The sequence below is a fragment of the Armigeres subalbatus genome, chromosome 2 (genome assembly GCF_024139115.2).
Source record: "Armigeres subalbatus isolate Guangzhou_Male chromosome 2, GZ_Asu_2, whole genome shotgun sequence".
NCBI lineage: Eukaryota > Metazoa > Arthropoda > Insecta > Diptera > Culicidae > Armigeres > Armigeres subalbatus.
This window is the reverse complement of record NC_085140.1, coordinates 338082343-338104445: the sequence shown is the minus strand read 5'-3', so window position 1 is coordinate 338104445 and position 22103 is coordinate 338082343. Positions and strand designations below refer to the sequence as shown.

The 22103-nt window shown below is 37.9% G+C and overlaps 1 protein-coding gene and 1 long non-coding RNA gene across 2 annotated transcripts in view; one reads left to right on the top strand and one right to left on the bottom strand.

Annotated features, from left to right (window-relative positions):
• Positions 1-14243, bottom strand: part of LOC134212825 (prolyl endopeptidase) — a 42534-nt gene extending 28291 nt beyond the window's left edge. The window contains exon 1 of the mRNA XM_062691034.1: positions 13946-14243. Within this exon, the coding sequence (XP_062547018.1) occupies positions 13946-14048 (103 nt within the window). The 5' untranslated portion in view covers positions 14049-14243. The remainder of the gene's footprint in view (positions 1-13945) is intronic.
• LOC134212827 (uncharacterized) lies at positions 6146-17915 on the top strand. The gene is made up of 4 exons (XR_009979356.1): positions 6146-6396; positions 17257-17450; positions 17533-17598; positions 17781-17915. It is a non-coding gene; the product is annotated as an uncharacterized LOC134212827 (long non-coding RNA).
• The last annotated feature ends 4188 nt before the right edge of the window (positions 17916-22103 follow it).

Below are 22103 nucleotides of genomic sequence, written 5' to 3'. Positions count from 1 at the left end.
TTAATTCCATCAATTATTTTGATATCTTTGCAGATACGTATTTCGACCACAACGGTGTGGTCGAAATACGTATCTGCAAAGATATCAGAATAATTGGTGGATTTACATGGAGAGTACTAAACTCGTCTTAGACGTCTCGCTGGTTCCACCATCAGTGTTTCATTCATGTTTTTAAAATTTTCAATTAAATGAAATAACTATGTAGGCGCCGTAATTGCAAAGTTGATTGATTCGTAGATAAAATAACGCATTCATACACCAAAACAATTGAAAAATATTTGAATCTCGTGATTCATTCGTAGTTCGAATTTGCAGAAAATAGAACTGAGGGTTATACCAGTTTTGAGTTATTGTCAGTTGATGTTTTTAGAACAGCTGCTGAGAAATTGGAAGCGCTTTTGGAAACATTACAACACCCGCGCGGTGTATCGCGTTTAAAGTTTGTATGGAAATTAGTATGGGAAAACATATTTTTTTACATTTTTACTTCTAGAGGTTTCAGTTTATTGTAAACCAAGTGACACATTATGTTAAAATATAACCCAAATGAAGCCGATGAACTTTGCTGAAGAAGGTTCGATGCTGGAATGTCCACAAAAAAAGTTATAACCCTTCGAAAATTGCAAAAACTCTATTATTCTGCCAGCACTGCCGAACTAGGGACCAATAATTTAACTGAGAGTTATATCAAAATTATTAATCTTATAGGGCTGGGATGCAAATTGGAGTTACTCAGAATCATTTCTCAACGTAAGGGTCCTTTCACAAATTACGTAACGCTAAAGGGGGAGGGAGGGCGTTCAGCCGAGCGTTACGATTCATACAAAAAATTAGGCCTTCCATACAAAAAGTGTTACGAGGGGGTCCAAAATCACCAAATTTAGCGTTACGTAATTTTAGAAAGAACCCTAAGAATCGGGACAAGAAGCAAGAAAGGTTTTGTCCACAAACAATCGTAGGTTGCCCGGTAGTGCTGGCAGAAACATTTATTTCAACTTTATGTGGGTAATATTTTTGGGGTCATCGGCTAATTTTATTAAATTCATCGGCCAATAAAAATTTTTAAATTGTAATGTTTTTGAATCTATCATACTCAGAATTGTTGTATTGCATGTTTGCACCTAAGTTGCATAATTTTCAGTGTAAATAGTTTTGGTGATGGTGTATCAAAACATTTGAGAGGTGGTGTGTCTGTAAGAAATATCAAAAATGGCGATAAATTACAGCAATAATGAGAATAGAAATCAATGAGATTATACAAATATGTGCTATTTTATAAATTGTAACGTATTATAACTTTATTTATTATTGAAATATCATAATTTTAAGTTTTCACAAGCATTCATTGGCAATAAAAACTAACAAATTTTAAATGATGGAACGTTCATAATTATAATTTATTTTATCCTAAAACTTTAAAATATTCATGGCCCATGTATTTTTACCATGCACAATAAGAAGTTTCACCATAAATTTTCAATGGCATGTAAATTTAGGTCATATTTTATGAATCTACCCAACACATTGTTTTCAATGTTTTTAAAATTATAACGATTATTATGCACTGATATTTTGTATTCCTATAAACATTTCGAATGACTTTCGTAGCTTACTTTTAGCAAAATATGTAACATAACTTTCCGATAGAGAAACAATGTTTAGCATCCTGAAGTTGCTGAAATGATACAAAGTAACCTAAATCTAAAGTTATGATAGAGTTTCACAGCAACAGTTGTGTGATTTTTGGTTACACAATCATTACGAAAGGACCTATTATGCGACGATTGCAATAAGTCACAATGAGTCTCACCTTTTGCGCTTTTTTGGTTGCATTACTGTAGCTATCATCGTTGCAACAGCTTTGATTTTTTTCTTGATTTGCCACGTAATACTTACTGCTACTTATTTGTAACAATGTGTGCTACTTGGGAATTTCAACAACCGTATTCAACAGAAGAATGAATCAGTGGAAGACTTTGTGCTAGCAGTCAAGTTACAGGCTGAGTTTTGCACTTTTGGCGATTACAAATCGATTGCAATTAGGGACCGCATTATTGCTGGCATTCGGGAGAAATCCCTCCAGCAGCGACTTCTTAATGAAGAGAATTTAACGTTGGCTACCGCAGAAAAAATTATAGCTACCTGGGAGGTAGCTGGCGCGAACTCTAGGGGTTTAGCAGATAGTGGGGACAGAGTAGCAGCAATAGCATCACCCAGTAAACCAATGACGAGATTAGAGAAACTCCTTGCAACATTCGACTTGGCAAGGAACAAAAATACAGATCCTGGGGAAGGCCATAGTCGAGGACCGGTTAAATCGAGGCTGGGTTTTAGACCAAATAATTTTGGGAGAAGGGCAAGCGGTGAACATTCGGGACCATACAATCCAAGGACTCGACCTGAATGGAAGAACACCAGGGATAAGCAAAGAGGATATTATGCAGATTTTGTATGTGACTTCTGCGGAATCAAAGGACACATCAAGAGAAAGTGTTTTAAATTGAAAAACATGAAAAGAGACTCGGTTAATTTCGTGGACCATGGGAATCCAACACCAAACAAGGACGACAGCTTGGAGGAGCTCTTCAACAGGATGAAAGCGGATGATTCCGGAAGTGAGGATGATTGGGATGCAGGTGATTTTGAATGTATGAATGTGACGTCTACTAATAATAACCCTTGTATAATAGATCTGCTTGTGGAGGGTAAAGCGTTGCAAATGGAGGTGGATTGTGGTGCCTCAGTGTCAGTTATTGGCAAAAGTGCAGAATGCAAAAGGAGACTGATAGTTGTTAATGGTGACAAACTTAAAATTGAAGGAGAAACGAATGTTTTGGTTGAATTTAGAGGAAAAAAAGAAATTTTGAAAATTTTGGTTCTAAATAGCGACTACAATTTTATTCCTTTGATGGGCAGAACATGGTTAGATGTTTTTTATCCGAGTTGGAGGAATTATTTCACAAACTCTGGTAATATTAATAATATGGTGATTGATAAATGCGAAACAACAGTTGATGAGATAAAAAAAAAGTTTTCTAATGTTTTTACGAAGGATTTTTCCTTGCCAATTAAAGGATATGAGGCTGAATTGGTCTTGAAGTATGAAGTGCCAATTTTTAAAAAAGCATATAATGTTCCCTATCGACTGAAGGACAAAGTAATGAAATATTTGGATAAACTGGAAGATCAAAAAGTTATCACACCTATCAAAACAAGTGAATGGGCATCTCCCGTTGTGATCGTTATGAAAAAAAAATAATGACATCCGATTGGTAATTGATTGTAAAGTATCAATCAATAAAGTTATAATACCAAACACTTATCCGTTACCAACAGCTCAGGATTTGTTTGCGGGTTTAGCTGGTCGTAAAATGTTTTGCTCCTTGGATCTGGAGGGAGCATATACACAGCTAATGTTGTCAAAAAGATGTAGAAAGTTTATGGTTATTAACACCATTAAAGGCCTTTATATATATAATCGGTTACCGCAAGGAGCGTCATCAAGTGCCTCAATTTTTCAGCAGATAATGGATCAAGTGTTGCAAGGAATTGAATTTGTTTACTGTTATTTGGACTATGTGCTAATTGCTGGAGAATGTTTTGAGGATTGTTATAAAAAATTAATGTTGGTTTTACAAAGACTTTCGGATGTTAACATTAAAGTAAATTTGGAAAAATGTCGTTTTTTTGTTACGGAACTTGACTATTTGGGACATATTATTAGCGATAAGGGTCTGTCACCATGTCCTGACAAAACCCTAACTATACAGAAAGCTAAAACTCCAACAAATGAGATGGAATTGAAATCATTCCTTGGCCTAATTAATTATTATAACAAATTCATCCCTCGGTTGTCTGCAAAATTGTGTCGTTTATATAATTTATTGAAAAATAATGTAAAATTTGTTTGGGATGAACACTGTGATAGAGCTTTTCAGGAAAGTAAGAATTTACTTATGAATGCACAGTTTTTGGAGTTTTATGATCCCAAGAAACCCATTGTGATAGTATCTGACGCATCCAGCTATGGCTTGGGAGGAGTAATTTCTCATATTATTGACGAAGTGGAAAAACCGATAAGTTTTACATCCTTTTCACTTAATTCAGCACAGCGCAAATATCCTATTTTACACTTGGAGGCTTTGGCTTTAGTGAGTACTATAAAAAAATTTCATAAATATCTTTATGGACAAAAATTCCAAGTTTTCACGGATCATAAACCCTTAGTAGGCATATTTGGCAAGGAAGGGAAAAATTCTATATATGTAACAAGGCTACAGAGATTTATACTAGAGCTCTCTATATATGACTTTGATATTCACTATCGACCTTCAACCCAAATAGGAAACGCCGATTTTTGTTCAAGGTTCCCGCTAGAACAAACAGTGCCTAAGGATTTAGATATGGAATATGTGACAAGTATAAATTTTGGAAACGAATTACCTATTGATTGCAAACTAGTAGCCAAATGGTCGAAAGATGATGATTTTCTTCAACGAGTTATAGCATATTTACAAAAAGGCTGGCCTAAAAAGTTAGAAAGACGTTTTATTGACATTTTCGCGAATCACCAGGACTTGGAAATAGTTGACGACTGCTTGCTGTACCAAAATAGGGTGGTGATTCCACGGCTTATGCAGAACAAAGTATTGGAATTGCTCCATGCCAATCATGCTGGAATGGTAAAAATGAAGCAGCTCGCAAGGCGCAATGTTTACTGGTTTGGAATCAATTGAGACATTGAAAAACATGTTTCATCCTGCGATATTTGCAATAGCATGGCAATAGTGCCTAAACCTAAACTACTTTCTAATTGGATTCCAACTACTCGACCTTTTAGTAGAATTCACATAGACTTCTTCTACTTTGAACACCATGTTTTCCTACTGATATTAAATAGTTACTCAAAATGGTTAGAAATAGAGTGGATGAAGAATGGTACTGATGCGAATAAAGTTATTAATAAATTAGTAGCATTTTTTGCACGTTTTGGACTGGCAGACTTATTAGTCTCTGATGGTGGCCCACCATTTAATTCGGTTTCATTTGTGAGTTTTCTTGAAAGACAGGGCATAAAAGTAGTAAAAAGTCCACCTTATCATCCATCCAGTAATGGTCAAGCCGAGAGGTTTGTAAGAACGGTAAAAGATGTCATGAAAAGTTTTTATTAGCGCCAACTGTACTGGCCTTAGATTTGGAAAAGCAAATTAATTTGTTTCTAATAACATATAGGAACAATTGTCTAACGGAGGATGGAACAGGTCCATCGGAACGAATATTTTCGTACAAACCAAAAACTTTAATCGATTTAGTCCATCCAAAAAAGCATTTTAAACAGTATTCACAAAAACAGCCACCGCATGAAGATACCAACATCCCTTAAAAGGATGGAGATGTCCATACGGGGTCAAATGATCCATTGAGCAATCTGACAGCGGGAGACGAGTTGTGGTATAAAAACCACAACCCTCACGTTAAAGCTAAATGGATAAAGACCAGTTTTATTAAGTGGCATTCTCAAAATATATTACAGGTGCAAACTGGAAACGTGTTAATCATGGCCCACCGCGACCAGGTGCGGAGATATAAGGCCATGGACCAAAGTAAACCAAATCTGGTAGTCCTCCTGAGGAGGTGCGATGAAGGGGAAGATCAGAGTGGCGGAGAAAGAGTCTTGCGCAGCGGCAGCGGAGGGGCAACGGTCGATGTTCCGCAAGTAGACGTGAGCGCTCGAGCAAGACGTAAAAGAAAACACGATGAAATCATAGATCAAACTTTTACTCCGAGAAGATCAACCCGGGCGAAGAAAATTAGAAAAGACGATATTTATGTTTATGCGTAATCTTTTTGAAAATATCGGTTTAAGTTAAACGATACTGAAATACTTATTGAATTTACAATTCTGTCGAATACCTGAATGATTAAATCATGTTCGAATTATAATACTTAGTTTAGTTGTCGGAAACAACAAGGAAGGAAGAACATCCAAAGGGATGAGGAGTTATAGTATATTGTCAGATCTGAATAAAATCATTAGAGCGTGTGTTGTCAACTGACAGCTCGCTAATCTTAATACACATATCCAATATATTACTGATGTATCCTGTAACTCACAGTTCATTGCTTACGCTTAATCGTGTAATCGTTTGACAGGTCTGCGCAGCGCACAGACCTGCCTGTTTTCTTTATTAAATAAAATGAACCAAGAGGTTCTTTCTGTTCGACAACTCGAAGACGACGCATCGTAAATTATATGCTCCCGAAAACCACCTCAACAGTTATCATCGATACAAAATAGTGGCGACGAGGACAATTGGTAACGGTGCTTACTGGCCGCAGTAGAGGAAATCGGCTTCGGATCATCTCATCCTGGTGGATAGTTTTCAGCGTACCGAGGTAACAGTGAATCGAAGCATAATAAATCGTTAGTGATAATTATCATTTTAAGGCGTTTATTTCGGTAGTGGCGAAGCATTTTTGTCAACCGAAACGCCATTTGCATTTGAGACAATGGTTTTTGGGGAACAATAGTGTCATTAATTAGAATACTAGTTAAAAATTACTTTCTTCTAAACAGTGCTTCCAGTGATATACAAAAGTATTTAATTTAGATATTAACAGTGTTTTTCCTTTTTTTGGGAGTTTAGTGGCATTTACACGGCTGTGCAGGTTTTCCCGACGGCAATCGGCTTTGCTGCAGGGTGTGCCACTCCGTTCACTGGGAAGTTTTGTGGTGCTTGTTGGTTGGCATCGAGGTAAGAGTCGTTGTGAGAGTGTTACGTATATCGGGTGAGTACCAGAAATTTGTGATTTATTGGCGTTTTGGTGTTATTTTTTCACTATTGCAAAACAAAAGGCACGTTGTCATATAACTGATTGAAATAACAAATTTGCGCAAGTGAAGTGGCGTGTTAAGTGGTAAAACTTGGTAAATATTCCTTTGGTGATTTTACTGATCGCTTATTTAAAGAAAAGCTGTGTAATTAATAAAAACTAAATTGGTGATAATTTTTATCAATTCGAAGCGCAGTGAACAATGATGCTTTTTGGCTTTATTTACTAGAACAAAAGAAAAAGAACACAATAGGAAAACAATATATTATTTATTTGTTGTATTACGACCTTGCGTGAATTTGTATTGTTTTTTTAGTTTTTGCTAATATTTTGACAAATATGTCTTACATGGTACCTCCCAATATTGAGCCCTACTGTAAGGGTCAAACATTTGCTTCTTGGATGAAACGTTTATCATGCCATTTCCGAGTGAATAAGGTGAAAGAAAATGAGAAAAATACCAGATGTTACTTTTGGGAGGCGATTTTTGTTCAATATGGCAGACAAACTCTTTCCTACAGATGAATTGTTGGAAGAACTTTCCTATGAAGTAGTAGTTCAAAAGCTTAAGGAGAGACTTGACAATAATGATTCAGTCTTACTCCACAGATATAATTTCAGTAGAATGGTGCAACAACCTGGCGAATCAGCCGGTGATTACATATTTTCGTTGAAAGTTCTTGCGGAAAATTGTGAGTTCGGTGATCAAAAGGATTACCTCATATTGGATCGCATTCTTGTTGGTCTACAAGATGGCTCACTTCATCATCGCCTTTGACTGAAAATAACTTAACATTAGAACAGGCTGAAAGGATTATCGCTTCTTGGGAAATGGCGACTTATCATACAAAAATGTTGGCTAACAATAATGTTGACTCTGTGGCTTCAATAAATACCAAGCATCCATTTTGTTATCTGGATAATAAGGATTATAAACATAACTCGCAACTTGACTTCCAACAGTTTAGGTACCGTGATGAGTCTGCTAGTACATCTCATAGCCGAAGGAAAATTGATGGAAACCAACGGATGGTAGACCAGCGTATCTGTGATTACTGCGGACAGCGAGGACACGTGCGAAGAAGGTGCTTCAACATTAAGCGAGAGAAGAGCGATGAAGTCAAACATGTCGACATCCGAAAAACTGGTGTGATTCCGGATAGCTTGTCCCACCAACTGGATAGTTTGAAGACAATGGATTGTGGCTCTGATAACAATAAGGAAAATGACCTTGAATTGGAGTGTATGCGTATTTCTTCCATTGATTATTCCAGTAATTCATGTTTATTGGATGTATCTGTTGAACGTAATGTCATTCGAATGCAGATTGATAGTGGTTCTCCGGTAACAGTAATGGGAACAAATTTGTTCAACTCAAAACTCAACCTTCCCTTATGTAGAATGTCTAATCAACTGACTGTGATAAATGATTCCACACAAAACAAATCTGGTGAAATTGAGGTTGCAGTTGAATTGGATGGGGGACAAAAGAATTCAAATTTATTAGTGCCTTTTTGTGATGACCAGTTTATTCCTTTGCTGGATAAAACATGGCTGGATGATTTTTTCTCCAATTGGAGAAATGTTTTTGGCAATTCAATGCCATTTAACAACTATTACAAAATTTTGGAAAAACAAAATGAAGCACTAATTGCATTTGATCAAATTAAACTTGTTGATGTATTTGTCAATTATTTGAGTAAATCTGTGTGTAATGCTGATAGTGAAGAAGGAGATGATTTTCCAATTACTAAAAAGGATTGTGACAATCCCTACAGCTGGAGGGAGAACATTTTCAAATTGTCAGTGTTTGATTTCAACATTCAGAGTAGACTTTCGTTGTGGATTTATTTTGCGGATTATTTTTCGCGAATTAATGTAAATATGTCAGCTCCCACAGAATATGATGAATATTTGTATAGTGAAATAAATAACATACCTGCCAAATCTTTGGTCAATGCCAGGGAAAACATGAGTAATAATATTGTGCAAGAAGTGATCTATTCTGATTGGCTGGGGAAAACTGATAACGCGAGAATTTTGGAAAATCGACAAGTTTTAAGACTTTTGACGTGTGTTCTTTGTTCCATGACAAAGTGAATATACCGCAGACAATTCAAAAAATTTAAAACACGTGGTGCACTTTGTTGGAATATACACGAATTTTATTGTTGCTTGTGACGTCTATTCAAGTATGGCTATTATTGTAAAACGTAATATTTCGAAAATTTTAAAACGCAAACCTGCTACAAACATTTTGGCAGTGAATATTTTCCCAAAAGGGTGGAGGTGAAGTGGTTGATGAAAATTTACAACTGGTTAGTGATTTTGGTAATGGTAATTAAACTTATTGCTTGTTTTGGATTGTCAGTCGTTACAGTGTTTGACAATGGTCTTCATTGCAAGATATGCAAGTTGAGCTTTGAAGATCTAACAAATTTATGTTTGTTTCCTAATAACTTGACATTGGAGGACAAGTTTCCTTCAGAAAAAGCATATTATCACGTGAAGTGTGTGTTAGTCTATTTGATTAACTTTAAGAGGCATAACGTGCAGCATGTACGCGAAAAGCTGAGTAACGCATTTTTCTTAAAACGTGTCTCTAAACGCTCATTACAGATTATGGTTGGAAACAAGACGATAACCACCGTCCATCCAACTCAATTCAGAGTCGCTGACGATGGACGCGACATATCGGGCATGCCAAGGCGATCGATGCGTGTGGTCGAGACTGGTCGGCTGGTACTGACTGATGACATCGACATCCCACCCGGTGCTGGTCGGCAGTTACTGACTAACGCACAATTCGTGATGGCATCCGTAGAAGACAACGATATCTGGCAGCTACCAGATCTGAGAAGAACTTCAAACTCATCGAAAATTAGTATAATTGAAGTGCTTAATAAGAACAGAGCTAGGAAAAGAAAATTTTCATCAGAACCGGTAGAGCTTTCTGGCCTACCTAGGCTATCTAGGAGATCTCAACTATTTAAAATAAGAAGTGATTATGTATTTTTTTAATGGTGAATTATTGTTCACTCAGAAGTTCTTTCTTTTAAAGAAGGAAGAGCTGATGTATCCTGTAACTCACAGTTCATTGCTTACGCTTAATCGTGTAATCGTTTGACAGGTCTGCGCAGCGCACAGACCTGCCTGTTTTCTTTATTAAATAAAATGAACCAAGAGGTTCTTTCTGTTCGACAACTCGAAGACGACGCATCGTAAATTATATGCTCCCGAAAACCACCTCAACAGTTATCATCGATATTTAATAATTACCTACACATGAACATGTACTCGTTTAAAAGACATTGAAATAAATCAACCAGTCTTAGTCTGGTTAGATCGTTCCCAAAAGCAAGTCTACGCATTCCTGTAAACCCAATCCGAATACTCAACAACCTCGAAATCTGTTGAGCAGATCGTGTACATGTGGGACTGGGTACCTGTCCGGAATGGTGACTTTATTCAGCCGACGGTAGTCTCCAACGAACCTCCACTTTCCGTTTTTCTTTGGCACGCAGTGGAGAGGACTTGCCCAGCTGCTGCTGGACGGTACACGTAGCTTGAAATTTCTCCTGCGCAGCTCTTTCTCGCTTAGGATGCATTCGACGAGCCTTCGATGCAACTGGTGAGCCTGTCGTAACGATGTGATGGGTAACACCGTGTTTCACTTCACGATGAATCGACTATGAAACTAGTATCTCACGGTAATCATCCAAGAGGTCCCGATACGGATGCTGGCAATCCACAGCTTTAACGGCGTGGATCACTGTCGGAACCAGGCTGCCGCTGGTACGAAGTTTAGTGGTGCCGTCGATGAGCTGCCGGTGTCTCAAATCCACCAGTAGTCCGAAATGCGCAAGAAGATTTGCACCGACGATAACTCCGCTCACGTAATACAACAAGACGTCGACTTCCGCTGTCATCGCCTACCTGCACCGACTCAGGAAGGCGCGAATCTAGTTTTTTTGACGATTGAAGCTGCATGGCGTTCGGCAGTGCTAGGCACGACCACCGTATTTGCGGTGATACCAGCAAACTGTTTCTTCTTCACCACCTGGTCTGGATGACGAAGGACTTCTGGATCGGCTAGGACCGACCTTCAACCGTCGAATTTCAGCCGTGAGCACTTCTATTTCTCCCTTGAGGCTGCTGTAATCGAGTACCGATGCTCCGGCTGTAGGAGTAGAACAACTGGCGACGTTTGTTGAAGAAGATTCCACCATTCGATCGGCCATTTCAGCCAATTTCACAAGACTGTCATCGCTGATGGACAAAATTGCATGGACGAGGTTCGGGAGTCGCTGAAGGAACAACGTTTTCATGATGCCGTCATCCACGTTCAGACCCGTAGCGATTTCCTGCATACGAGCGAGGAGATGCGACGGCCGGAGATCACCAAGATCGCTGGATCCGAGCAGCTGCTCAATGCGGGCTTGAGGCGACAATGCGAAACGAGCGATGAGCCGGTCCTTGACTGCTTGATATTTGTTGATTACCGGCGGCGTATTGACCAGATCAGAGATATGACAGATGACAGTGTGGTCGATCCTGGCGACGATATGCCAGAACTTCGTGGAACTGGGCTTCCGCCTGCGCGAACCACATATTGGGGTCATTTTCCCAAAAATCTGGCAGTTTCACAGAAATCGCAGATACCAGCTGACCTCCTGCCGCGACTGCCCTGGTGCGTTGTTGTCAACATTCATTTTGAGGTTAGAAACCGCCGCGCGTTGCAGAACTTATTTTAATCGGAGTTTTCGCGAGGTTCCCGGTACGTAATCGAACGAAAGATCACGTTGGGGTCACCAATTGTGGGAACCGGATACGGAACCGACCAAAAACAAACGCGGGTTTGGGAAAATACAACTTATTTATTCTCAATCGAATTCACGTGTGTTTTGTTGTCGCTCTACTTTTGCACTGACGTTTCTCCTCCAGAGCAGGCGCTTCATGTTGGTGTTAGGGTGGCACAGAATTGCACCGCCACAAGTTTTTTACTTTATCTTACTGAATAAAATGTCAGATTCATTCGCAAATAAAACGTATGGTTTTACATATTTGCATTTAATTGCTTTCTAATCTGAAACATTTCCATTTCAAATGAAATCAATGTAAATGGTGGACATCCAATGAGTTAATTGATTTGAAACAATCTTTTGATATATTTTCGGATTTAATAGAACGGTGCGGGCCCTCCATAGCCGTTAGGGATGAATGACCGCCTGAGTTAATATCCCTCAAAAACAAACCATCATCATCAACCTCCACAGCCGTGCGGTAAGACGCGTGGCTACAAAGCAAGACCATGCTGAGGGTGGCTGGGTTCGATTCCCGGTGCCGGTCTAGACAATTTTCGGATTGGAAATTCGCCTTTTGTTAAGCGGCAGCGTGATTATTGTGTTGAATTTCGTTTATCGCAAAATCTCACGCATTTCGCGAAACCATCGCGAATTTGTAACCATGGGACAGCCGAATTTACCTCTGCATTTGCCACCGGACCCTCCTTAGCCGTGCGGTAAAATGCTCGGCTACAAAACAAGATCATGTTGAGGGTAGCTGGGTTCGATTTACGGTCTGATCTAGCAAATTTTCTCGACTTCCTTGAGCATAAAAGTATCATTGTGTTAGCCTTATGATATACAAATGCAAAAATAATGCTGTATAAACTTAACAATTTCCAGCCCTTTATATACCTGGTATAACTCGTGATTTATGCGACGCCGCTAGATACCGTTCTCCTGTTTACCGACAGCACCTTACGCTCAAATACTCCGAAAGCTCTCCGATCAGCTTTATTTAACGTTTTTAGTGTAGTTGGGTTTGTTCGTTATGGATACCTGATCTTCTTCTTCTTACTGGCATTACATCCCCCGCCTCGCAGCTTAGTGTTCATTCCGCACTTTCACAGTTATTAACTGCGAGGTTTCTAAGCCAAGTTACCGTTTCTGCATTCGTATATCATGAGGCTAACACCATAATACTTTTATGCCCGGGGAAAACGAGACAATTTCCAATCCGAAAACTGCTTAGACCGGCACCGGGAATCGAACCCAGCCACCCTCAGCATGGTCTTGGATCAGAGGTCCTTGGATACCTGATGGATACCATCCAGTTTTCCGCGAGCGGTAATGGCCGCCAACTTTCATGTGGGTTAGTCTCTGATTTGATGTTTGTGGAGGTCGCGGAAAACTGGATACGGGTTTGCCTTTCTCGTACAACAAACTTGTACCGAAAGACTATCATTTCACTCCGAAAACTTTTTATAGAAGCCTCGGAGACCCGAGGAGGAGTATTATATGGTGGTTATATATCATTCGACTCAGTTCAACGAGCTGAGCAAATGTCTGTCTGTCCGTGTGTATGTGTGTGCTCAAAAGCTAGGAAAACATTAGACAACTTTTCATATAGTAATCCTTATCCGATTTTCTAGTCTAGCCTAGTAGATCACTATTGAATTTGATATCGATCGACCGATGCGTTTAAAAGTTATGCACGAACTGGTATATCGTCCTATATTAGCGCCATATAAGGTTGATGCCTTGGCTAAATGCGAGAAGGGCAGTATCACTACTCGGTGATTTAAGTTGGTTTTTTTGTATGCAAATTGTCAAGTAATTGTAATTTGTAATTTTATTCATTCAGTTTTACGTGATCCTGTAGGAACAGACCTTATTTTCAGGTAAGTTTTCAAGTAAATAAAAATTAATATAAATAGATATCTTAACTGATGTGGACATCAATTTGGAACCCATTAACTGTCTATTTTTCTACTGATTTAACATTTTTTCATAGAATGCAAGTTGCAAATTTGAAGAAAACAATAATGCAAAATTGTGTCTCACGGCTTCGATCACTGCTGTCTTTACCGTCTTCATTGACCAAAAATTGTTGAAAAAAAAAAGTTGCGCATCTCAAAAATATAACTCACTACCAGCCCTGTCGTGCGAAGAAAAGATCTCGCAGAAGAAAAGTGGTGACGAAACTGTTTTACATCGGTCTACTTCCTCTTCGCTCAAAATACGGACTTCGACTATGCCTTAATCGGTTATGCAGGTCCCGCGAAAACAATCCATTTTAATTGAACTACATTTCAATAGATACTCACTTTGCTGCTGTTGGTGTTGCGCTGGGAGGGAGGAGTCCCACTGCTGGAGAACAATACGAAGGCTTCCTGACGTGGGCAACTGGCGGCGCAATAAGTTTATCATACGAATCCAGCTATGGTGTATCCTCGTTAGCGCAAGCTCGCCGTTCTTTTATCAATTTGAATGCGAATTAACGCGGTTGATTCAATATTGGAGAAAATGACTTCCAAGTTTCCTGACTGTGATAAGAGGTTCTTCTTTCCGCACGGAAAACGACGACGACGCGAGTGATGTTTGCTTTGCGAAAGCCGAAGAAAGGGGAAAATTGCGAAAATTGACAAAAAGCGATTCACCCCTCACTTTTGCAAAGCGCTCTCCAACTGCTCGATCTGCATGAAAAGTGCACTGAAAATAATCGAAACGCTCGATCCAACACCCAAAAAAATCTGCACGTTGTTTCCACCTGAAAAAGTACGTAGGTTTTTTCCACCTGAAATTCACGTAACTTTTACCTGATTTTGTTTATAGAATTATCATTCTACGAGAAAATCAGGTAAGTTCTACCTGAGTTTTGGATAGAATTCACCGGACACGTAAGTTTCACCTGAATTTTCTGAAGCATTTGCAGCTACGTGTGCACGTAATATGTACACGGATAAATATATAAAAGCTAAATAGATTAAAATTTAATCTAAAACCATATTCGATCTATCCACTCATTGCAATGCTTAAAATGAAAATAACCTTTTGATGATTAATCCAAATATAATCATTGAAAATGATTACTCAATGTATAATCGAATGAAGAATAAATGCGTTTTATTCTGTAAAGCGTTCTATTCCAAAACAAAATAAAAACAATGTTTCAATTCAATCATTGTGGCATCAACAAGAAACTCAGAAGCCATATTATTTTAAAGAATTTTTATTCAATTTAAATCAATATATTGCGATTAATATTACCGTACGATGGAAAGGGCAGCATGGTAGCACTCCCTTATAATAGTTTATATCATCCGTGATTTGATAAATATTATTCCAAGGATCCGCTTCGAAAGTTCCGCTACCGCGGACATCGCCAGTTACCAGCTGGGGTTGCAGTTCCCGGAAGAATGATCAGGAAGCTACCAATATGCTGTTCATTATGACTCTCGTTGCTTAAACGGATCTCAACCAGGACCGATATGACAAATTATAGCCTGCGGAGGAGGTTATTAAACAAAACTTCAATATCGAAACAAGTCTGCTAAAAAAAACTACCTATCAATCACAGAATGCATGGCAGAACACGAAAGTCGGCGTGACTCCGTTGTCATTTCGTGCGTTCCACCCGCCAACGATTTGCTGTTTTCATATATGAAGCATCCGAGGAAGCCTCTTGGTAATGAGGCCATATTATCACAAACCATGTGTAACGCCATGAATAAACACCACAATAAACTTTTTTTTTATTTTATTGTTAAAAACCGCGATGAAAAAAATTATTTATTATTAGCTCGCAGAACTTGAGGCAAAAGGAGTTAATATTTTTGACAAGTTTCAAGAATATTATTAAGGATATGAAAATCAATTTATTGAATATATTTCACAAAAACATTTCAATGCTTAAAATAGGGCATATATTTTAATCATTGGAAAGAATAAAATTTGAAAAATCTCAGAAAGGATTAAATAGAAAGCTAATTATCTTTTTCACTTTTCTCCGTGTACCTGAAAATTCCGGTGGAAACAACGTTTAGATTATTTGGAGTGAAGAATCCTTGCACTTGAATGTCAAAGTAGGTGCACTATTGAATTCCAAATGTATATCTCTTCAAATTAAACTGTTTCACCCTTTGAGTTCAAGAGCTAAACACTTGAGAACTCAGTTTCGAGTCACTCTCCAACATCAAGTGTGTTGGTTATTTTATCAAAGTGGAATACACTTGGTTTTGACCCTAATGCTACGTTTTGACAGGGCAAGTGAATTGAACAACTCAGTTGAATTCAATTGACTTGCCAAAAGTTGAACATGTTCAACTTTCTTTTCGTTCAAGTGAATTGAATTAAGGTGTTTACACGTTCAGTTTGCGTTCGATTCAAGCGACTTGCTCAATTCACTTGCCTTGTCTAAACGTAGCATAACTGGTCAGTAACAGTGACTTCGAAGTGTAAAACACTTTCTATTCGAAAGTTTTGTTTTTGGCAGCAAAGTGAATTACGAAACAGTCTATCACAGTAAAATCCGTAGAATCTGAAGGACTTTACACTTTATTAAAATGTGTTCCGCTTTGAAAAATATTAAGTGTGTGTTACGGCAGTTGCAAGACCCAACAAACAATTTAAGCTGAATAAGCTAGTTTTTAGCTGAACAAGTCTGTTTTTGTTTGAATAAGCGCTCTATGAGCTTCCAATGTTTGTTGGGGAGCATCAAAGGCATTTCCAGGCGTTCTCCACGTTTCCAGTAGAAATAAAATTCTATCAAGAAGTAAGTAGAATTAAAAACTTTAAACTTATAAGGAATTGTTATGCACGTTTATCATTATTTTGCTATCATTTTCTTCATTTGCAGGAATAATAATACAGAAATATAAACAAATAGGATCTAAAAATCATTATTGACCTGGCAGCGGAGAAACAAATAGCTTGGCATACAGGTAAATATATCTAACTTAAATAGATGAACATCATAAATAAATTATATACTTTTTCTGTTTCTTTACAGAGCTCGAAATATCACTTAAAAAAATGTTGAAGAACATGCAAACGATAGGGAGCGGTGCTGCAACCAACATCGCAACCAACTCAGTGCAACAACAGTTAGATTTTAAATAGAACATTTTGGGCAAGATCTGATGTGTATATACACAGAAAAAAATAAAACTTTGCAATCAAATGTAATGCGCTTTCTATCTGAAAAGCGGCTTATTTTCTTTAAAATGAGAGTAAAAATCGTCTCCGTAAAATGTTTGTATTTTATGTAAAAGTATTTTGTTTCGAGGCTGTGTGTAAAATTAAAAGTACGCGCTTTCGTCACAGAAGTTCTAGAAATGTTAAATCACCTTACGTAAACACATAGCCAGTGCTGTGACACCGAATGATGGAAAGTGAAAACAACGTTATTTTTTTGTGTGTAGTCGTTACAGCTGAGCCATCAGACTGCAGGTGGCAACTAGAAATACTAGAATAAGAGATCGGCGAAGACGCCATCTTGTTTCCAATCGAACCGTCAAAAGCAGTTCCAATTCGACTTGTTTACTTTTTGCTTCCATATAAAGCAAGCAAAAAGTTCAAGTGCTGCCAGTGTTATTTTCACGATTTCATGCATTTTCATACGTTGCCATTTCTACAGTTTTTCACTCCGCCGGTCTCTGGTTATAGGGTTGCTAGTGGCAACCAGTTGGTCGAGATAAAGTTTTTTAGCCTCGACTAAGTATCCGTCGATTTCTGTTGCTGTGTAGCTATTTCAGATACTGCTGGAACCAAAAAAGTAAACGGCCATCTACTGGATGTTGGTTAAAAAAAACTTTTGCCACCCGATTGTAGGTAAGTCTCAAAAACCGTTCATGAGAAAGTGCTAGAGAATAGCCTGTTCGAGAGTTCTGATGTGTTTTTATTTGTTTTTCAGCAAATGTTTTTATCACCCATGGTCCCGGATCCGGCAAAAATACGGCGCACTTATATAAAGATGAAGGTAGGTCAATATGAAAAGGTTGATGCTGGAGTTCACAAGGCTCAATGATCAAAAACAGTTCCCCGCTCCAGTACTTCAAAGTCGTGAGCAAAATTAAAGATTGATGTACAGGGGCTGGGGCACCAGGCTTATAATATTTATGCTACTCAATATTCATGCAAGATTTTTCGTTCTATTTTTAGGAAATTCATGGCGTAATGTCCTCAGAAGACTATGTTGCACACCCTTCTGGCCAGAGGCTTTGTTCTCGGGTTGACGTTTAAAAGTGGCCACCGTGTTTCGGGAGATAAATGAAGAAAAAAGCTTAAAATAAAAAGTGAAAGCCATTCCTTGTGATTTGTTTATTTTAATTTCAATTGGAAAGATGATTGGAGCACGGCCGGGGTATGGGGTTCTTCTAATTAGAAAATGAAAACTTTGATTCTGAATGAAAATATTTCACTATATTTTTTATACTGTAAACTTTTTCATTTGACAGTTCTACAATTTAGTTTTGAATGTTCAAACTTTTAATTTTAGAGCGTTGTGGAACTTTTAAGCCATGATTATTACAAAAGCTGGTGTACTTTTATTTTGAACATGTGGAACTCTCTACGAAAAAGAACCAACGCAACTTTTTAATTTTACCAATGGTTTTTTTAATTTCAATAACGAATTTTCTTTCTGTGTATGTAACTTTAAACAAGTGTTACATGCCGCTATACATTTTAAATAAGTGTTAAGGTATTTTTAAGGCATGTCGGAACGTAATTATGCTATTTTGAAACATTTTAAACTTCTCGAATATTCTTGATATCAAGGAATATCAACACTTTGCAAAGTGCATGTCATTTGAAGTTTCCGACATTCAGTCTTCTAATTCTTCTTTGGTCCGCAAATTTAAAAGCAACGATGTTATCGATCATTTAGTTCGATCATTTAGTAGTTTGTCAATAACTCATTCCAGAGGCCTAATTTCAAAATGTATCGTATGGTGGACTTTTAGTGCGAAGGTTTTTCTACAACTCTTCTTAACAGGTCGATGTTCGAATTCCACTATTAAAGGAGTTAAGCCCTAAACGTAATACAACGGAACGGCGACGGAAACGGCAAATTTGACAGAAAATATATGGGCTAACTGTCAAATTTTCCGTTTCCGTCGCCGTTCCGTTGTATTGCGTTTGGGGCTTTACGGTGCTCGTTGCTGTACTCAAACTAAATGATAATAAAATATGTAATCATTTAGTCTGAGTTACTGCTACTAGCAATATAGCTCCGTTCTTAGTGATCAGTCGCCATTCTTGGTGTAATTGTTCGGCAACGATCACGATAACTGACGACACCGTTCGTGCGGTGTCAGATTCTTACCTGGACGCATCTGTTAAAAAAATACCCATGTTTAATATACTCAACCAGGTAGGTAGCCATATAAACTTACGTTTGAAAATATACATGATTCGCCATGAGCCGCAGAATTTCTTCTCAATTGAACGAACGATGATGGTTTTTGCGATTTCATACCTAGTAATACAATTTTAAATATTCCAACACAAAACAGACTTAGACTGTGAACCATTCCACCGATTTGTTTAACTTTTAGTTAAAATTTGACAGTTCGATCACAGACAAACAGACGTAACAGTTTGAACATTTTTCTGAAAAAACCATCGCTCAACTCCTCCATCACCATCTTGCGAGCATGTTACACGAAACAATGTTTCGTATGACATTGTCACCAGAAGGCGCTGAAGTGAAATGTCAAACTCGAAGGATTACGACACTAGCGCCTCTTGTTGTGAAACGCGCAATCAATCAAATTCAATTTGATCGTTGAAGTCATGGTCGATGGTAATTTCTCTAGTGTTACGTCTGTTTGTCTGTGGTTCGATGGTTATTTCGCCGTGGTTAAAAATAACCCTGCTCCTGAGCATGGTTAGATTTGACAGTTCGATAGTTAAACTTTGTTCGCAAGAAAATTGGCGCCAAATCCGAATAACTATCAGTCTGTCAGAACTCAAATGGGTCGGCTTCGGAGTAAAATTTTAACCACGATGGGAAAATAACCATCGAAGTGTCAAATTTTAACTAAAAGTTAAACGAATCGGTGGAATGGTTCACAGCCTTAGTATAAATTTAATTATTTGATAGTATACACTATAGATAGTAGAATCTATAGATGAGCGAAAGCATGGCTGAGTCGATTTTTTTGCCCGTGCACACGCGCATATGACGTCACAGCCCTTAACGTTTCCATTGAAATCGTGACGTCATGCTCGTTTGGAGACACGTTTGACAGTTTGTTTGGAGACAGAGGATTTATCTTCGCTCATCTATATATTCCACTATCTATAGTATACACTTTATACTATGCTATACACTACTAAAAATCCACACATATTTATTGGCAAAAATCCATAGATTTAAGTTATGATGTATATTGTCGCGCTTATCTTTTTCTAGAATACCGCGGCGGTCTTACGCTCGCTGACTCGACTGCGAAGGTAAACGTCAAGATAGCCGCCGTGTTAAAAGATAGGTAGAATTTCTCCGCTCAAAGCGAAACCACGTGCTTTTCGCCAAATGACAGCCGTGTTTGATTGTATTAGTGAGAGGCAACCGGAGTCACTAAGTACATGGAGAGTATTTATCATGGCAAGTGCATAAGGTGGGTAAGATTTTCATTGACTCTGTCGTGTTCGAGGTCGTGTTTAGTGACCGTTGCGATTACCTGAGAAGCAACCAGCAGGAAGCCGCTGTATTCTATTTTATCTCGAGATGCATAATATCAGCGCACACATAACCATTCTCCACGCGAACTACTAATAACATATCTACACTAATAAAAATCCACACATTTTTAATGGCAAAAATCTAAAGAAATTTACAAATAAATTTTATGTGTGCGTTAATAACCACCCGCTATAGGAGAATCCACATGAAGATTATTAGTTAATAAGGGTTATGTGTGTTTCCACATATATGCTATGCAAATTCACATAGCCGTTATGTGGGAAATGCTATAGTCAAAATTTATGTGTGCCACACATAATGGATATGATTGGATTTTTGTCAGTGTAAATAAACTTTATGTGTGGTCTCGAATTAGCAATTATTTAATTTATGTGTGGCTCTATATCGATTATATTAGGGTGGAGCTATTGTAAAAATGTATAACGGTGACACATATATCTTATATAGATATTTTTGGCAGTGTATGTTTAAAAAATGTTACAAAATTACAATTTACAAAAATGAATAAAATTTAAGCTTTCCACGTTTATTCTTAATTCTGAGTGTAGACTAAAGTCTACACGGTTAAATGACTTTACCCATTAATGGGTACTATTTTATTGTTGATATTATTCCCACCGTGAAAAATTCACCCATTTTCTTGAAAAAGCGCCACTACCCATTAAAATGGGTAGTGGCGCTTTTTTAAGAAAATGGGTGATTTTTTCACGGTGGGAATAATATCAACAATAACATAGTACCCATTAATGGGTAAAGTGATCTAACCGTGTACACGGAAGCTTGAAAATACCCATTTTATGGGGTTGATTCACCCATTTTTTTGAATTGATCTGAAATGTCAAAAAATGGGTATTTTTCAAAAACACAAAATGGGTATTTTTTTTCCCAATAACGAGATTGGTTTCAAGAATTAAAAATGAGTAAATAGTACACACAGAAATATTTGCAATCTGACATCGCCATTTTTACTTTTCATTTCTACAAGTAATTGAATTGAAAATAAAAGTAGTCTGCCTGGCATTGTGAATTTTAAAGTTTATTCGGAGCATGGAAAAAGTTTTTTATAGTCACAGAAGACAAGGTAAGTCAAAAAGCATTTTTTTTTGTTGATTGTGACCGTGAATTTTGCTTCTCAGCAGATTCCACAACAGTGCCTCCCGCTGCTACTGTTCCTCCCGAGGTTCCTCCATCACAAGATCCGCTAGATCAGGATTACACAAAATAATGGGAACTCGGTGTGACACCCACTCCTTGTGATTCGGAAAAGGCGGATAAATCTGGTAATGGCAGCTTCAACAGTTTGGACAGGATTTCCCGCGAAGTTGCTCGTTTCGATGCGATCCGTCACTTCCAAACTGTGCGAAGAAAATTGGTTGCAAAATGGTAAAATGTTTGTTTGATATGTTAATATTATGATTGAATAGAAATAAATATAATTCTTCGTTATTAGAAAACACTTATTTTGGATTTGTTTCAAATTATTTTTAATTTCCACGCCCTAACCTCAATTTTTTGTTTATAATAATGTGGGATTTTTACCCATTTTCCGCAGAAAAACCATGGTGTAAAAATACCCATTTTATGAAGTTTGTTGAGAGTACCCATTAATGAGTAAACGCGATATACTCATTAAATGAGTTATGCCGCTTTTCTTCGAAATGGGTATCAGAATACCCATTAATGGGTATTCTCAGACTTCCGTGTAGCCCCTTGGTTTGGTGCCGTTCAAAAATTACGTCCAAGGTTTGAGGGGGGGAGGGGGGTCAGAGTTTTGT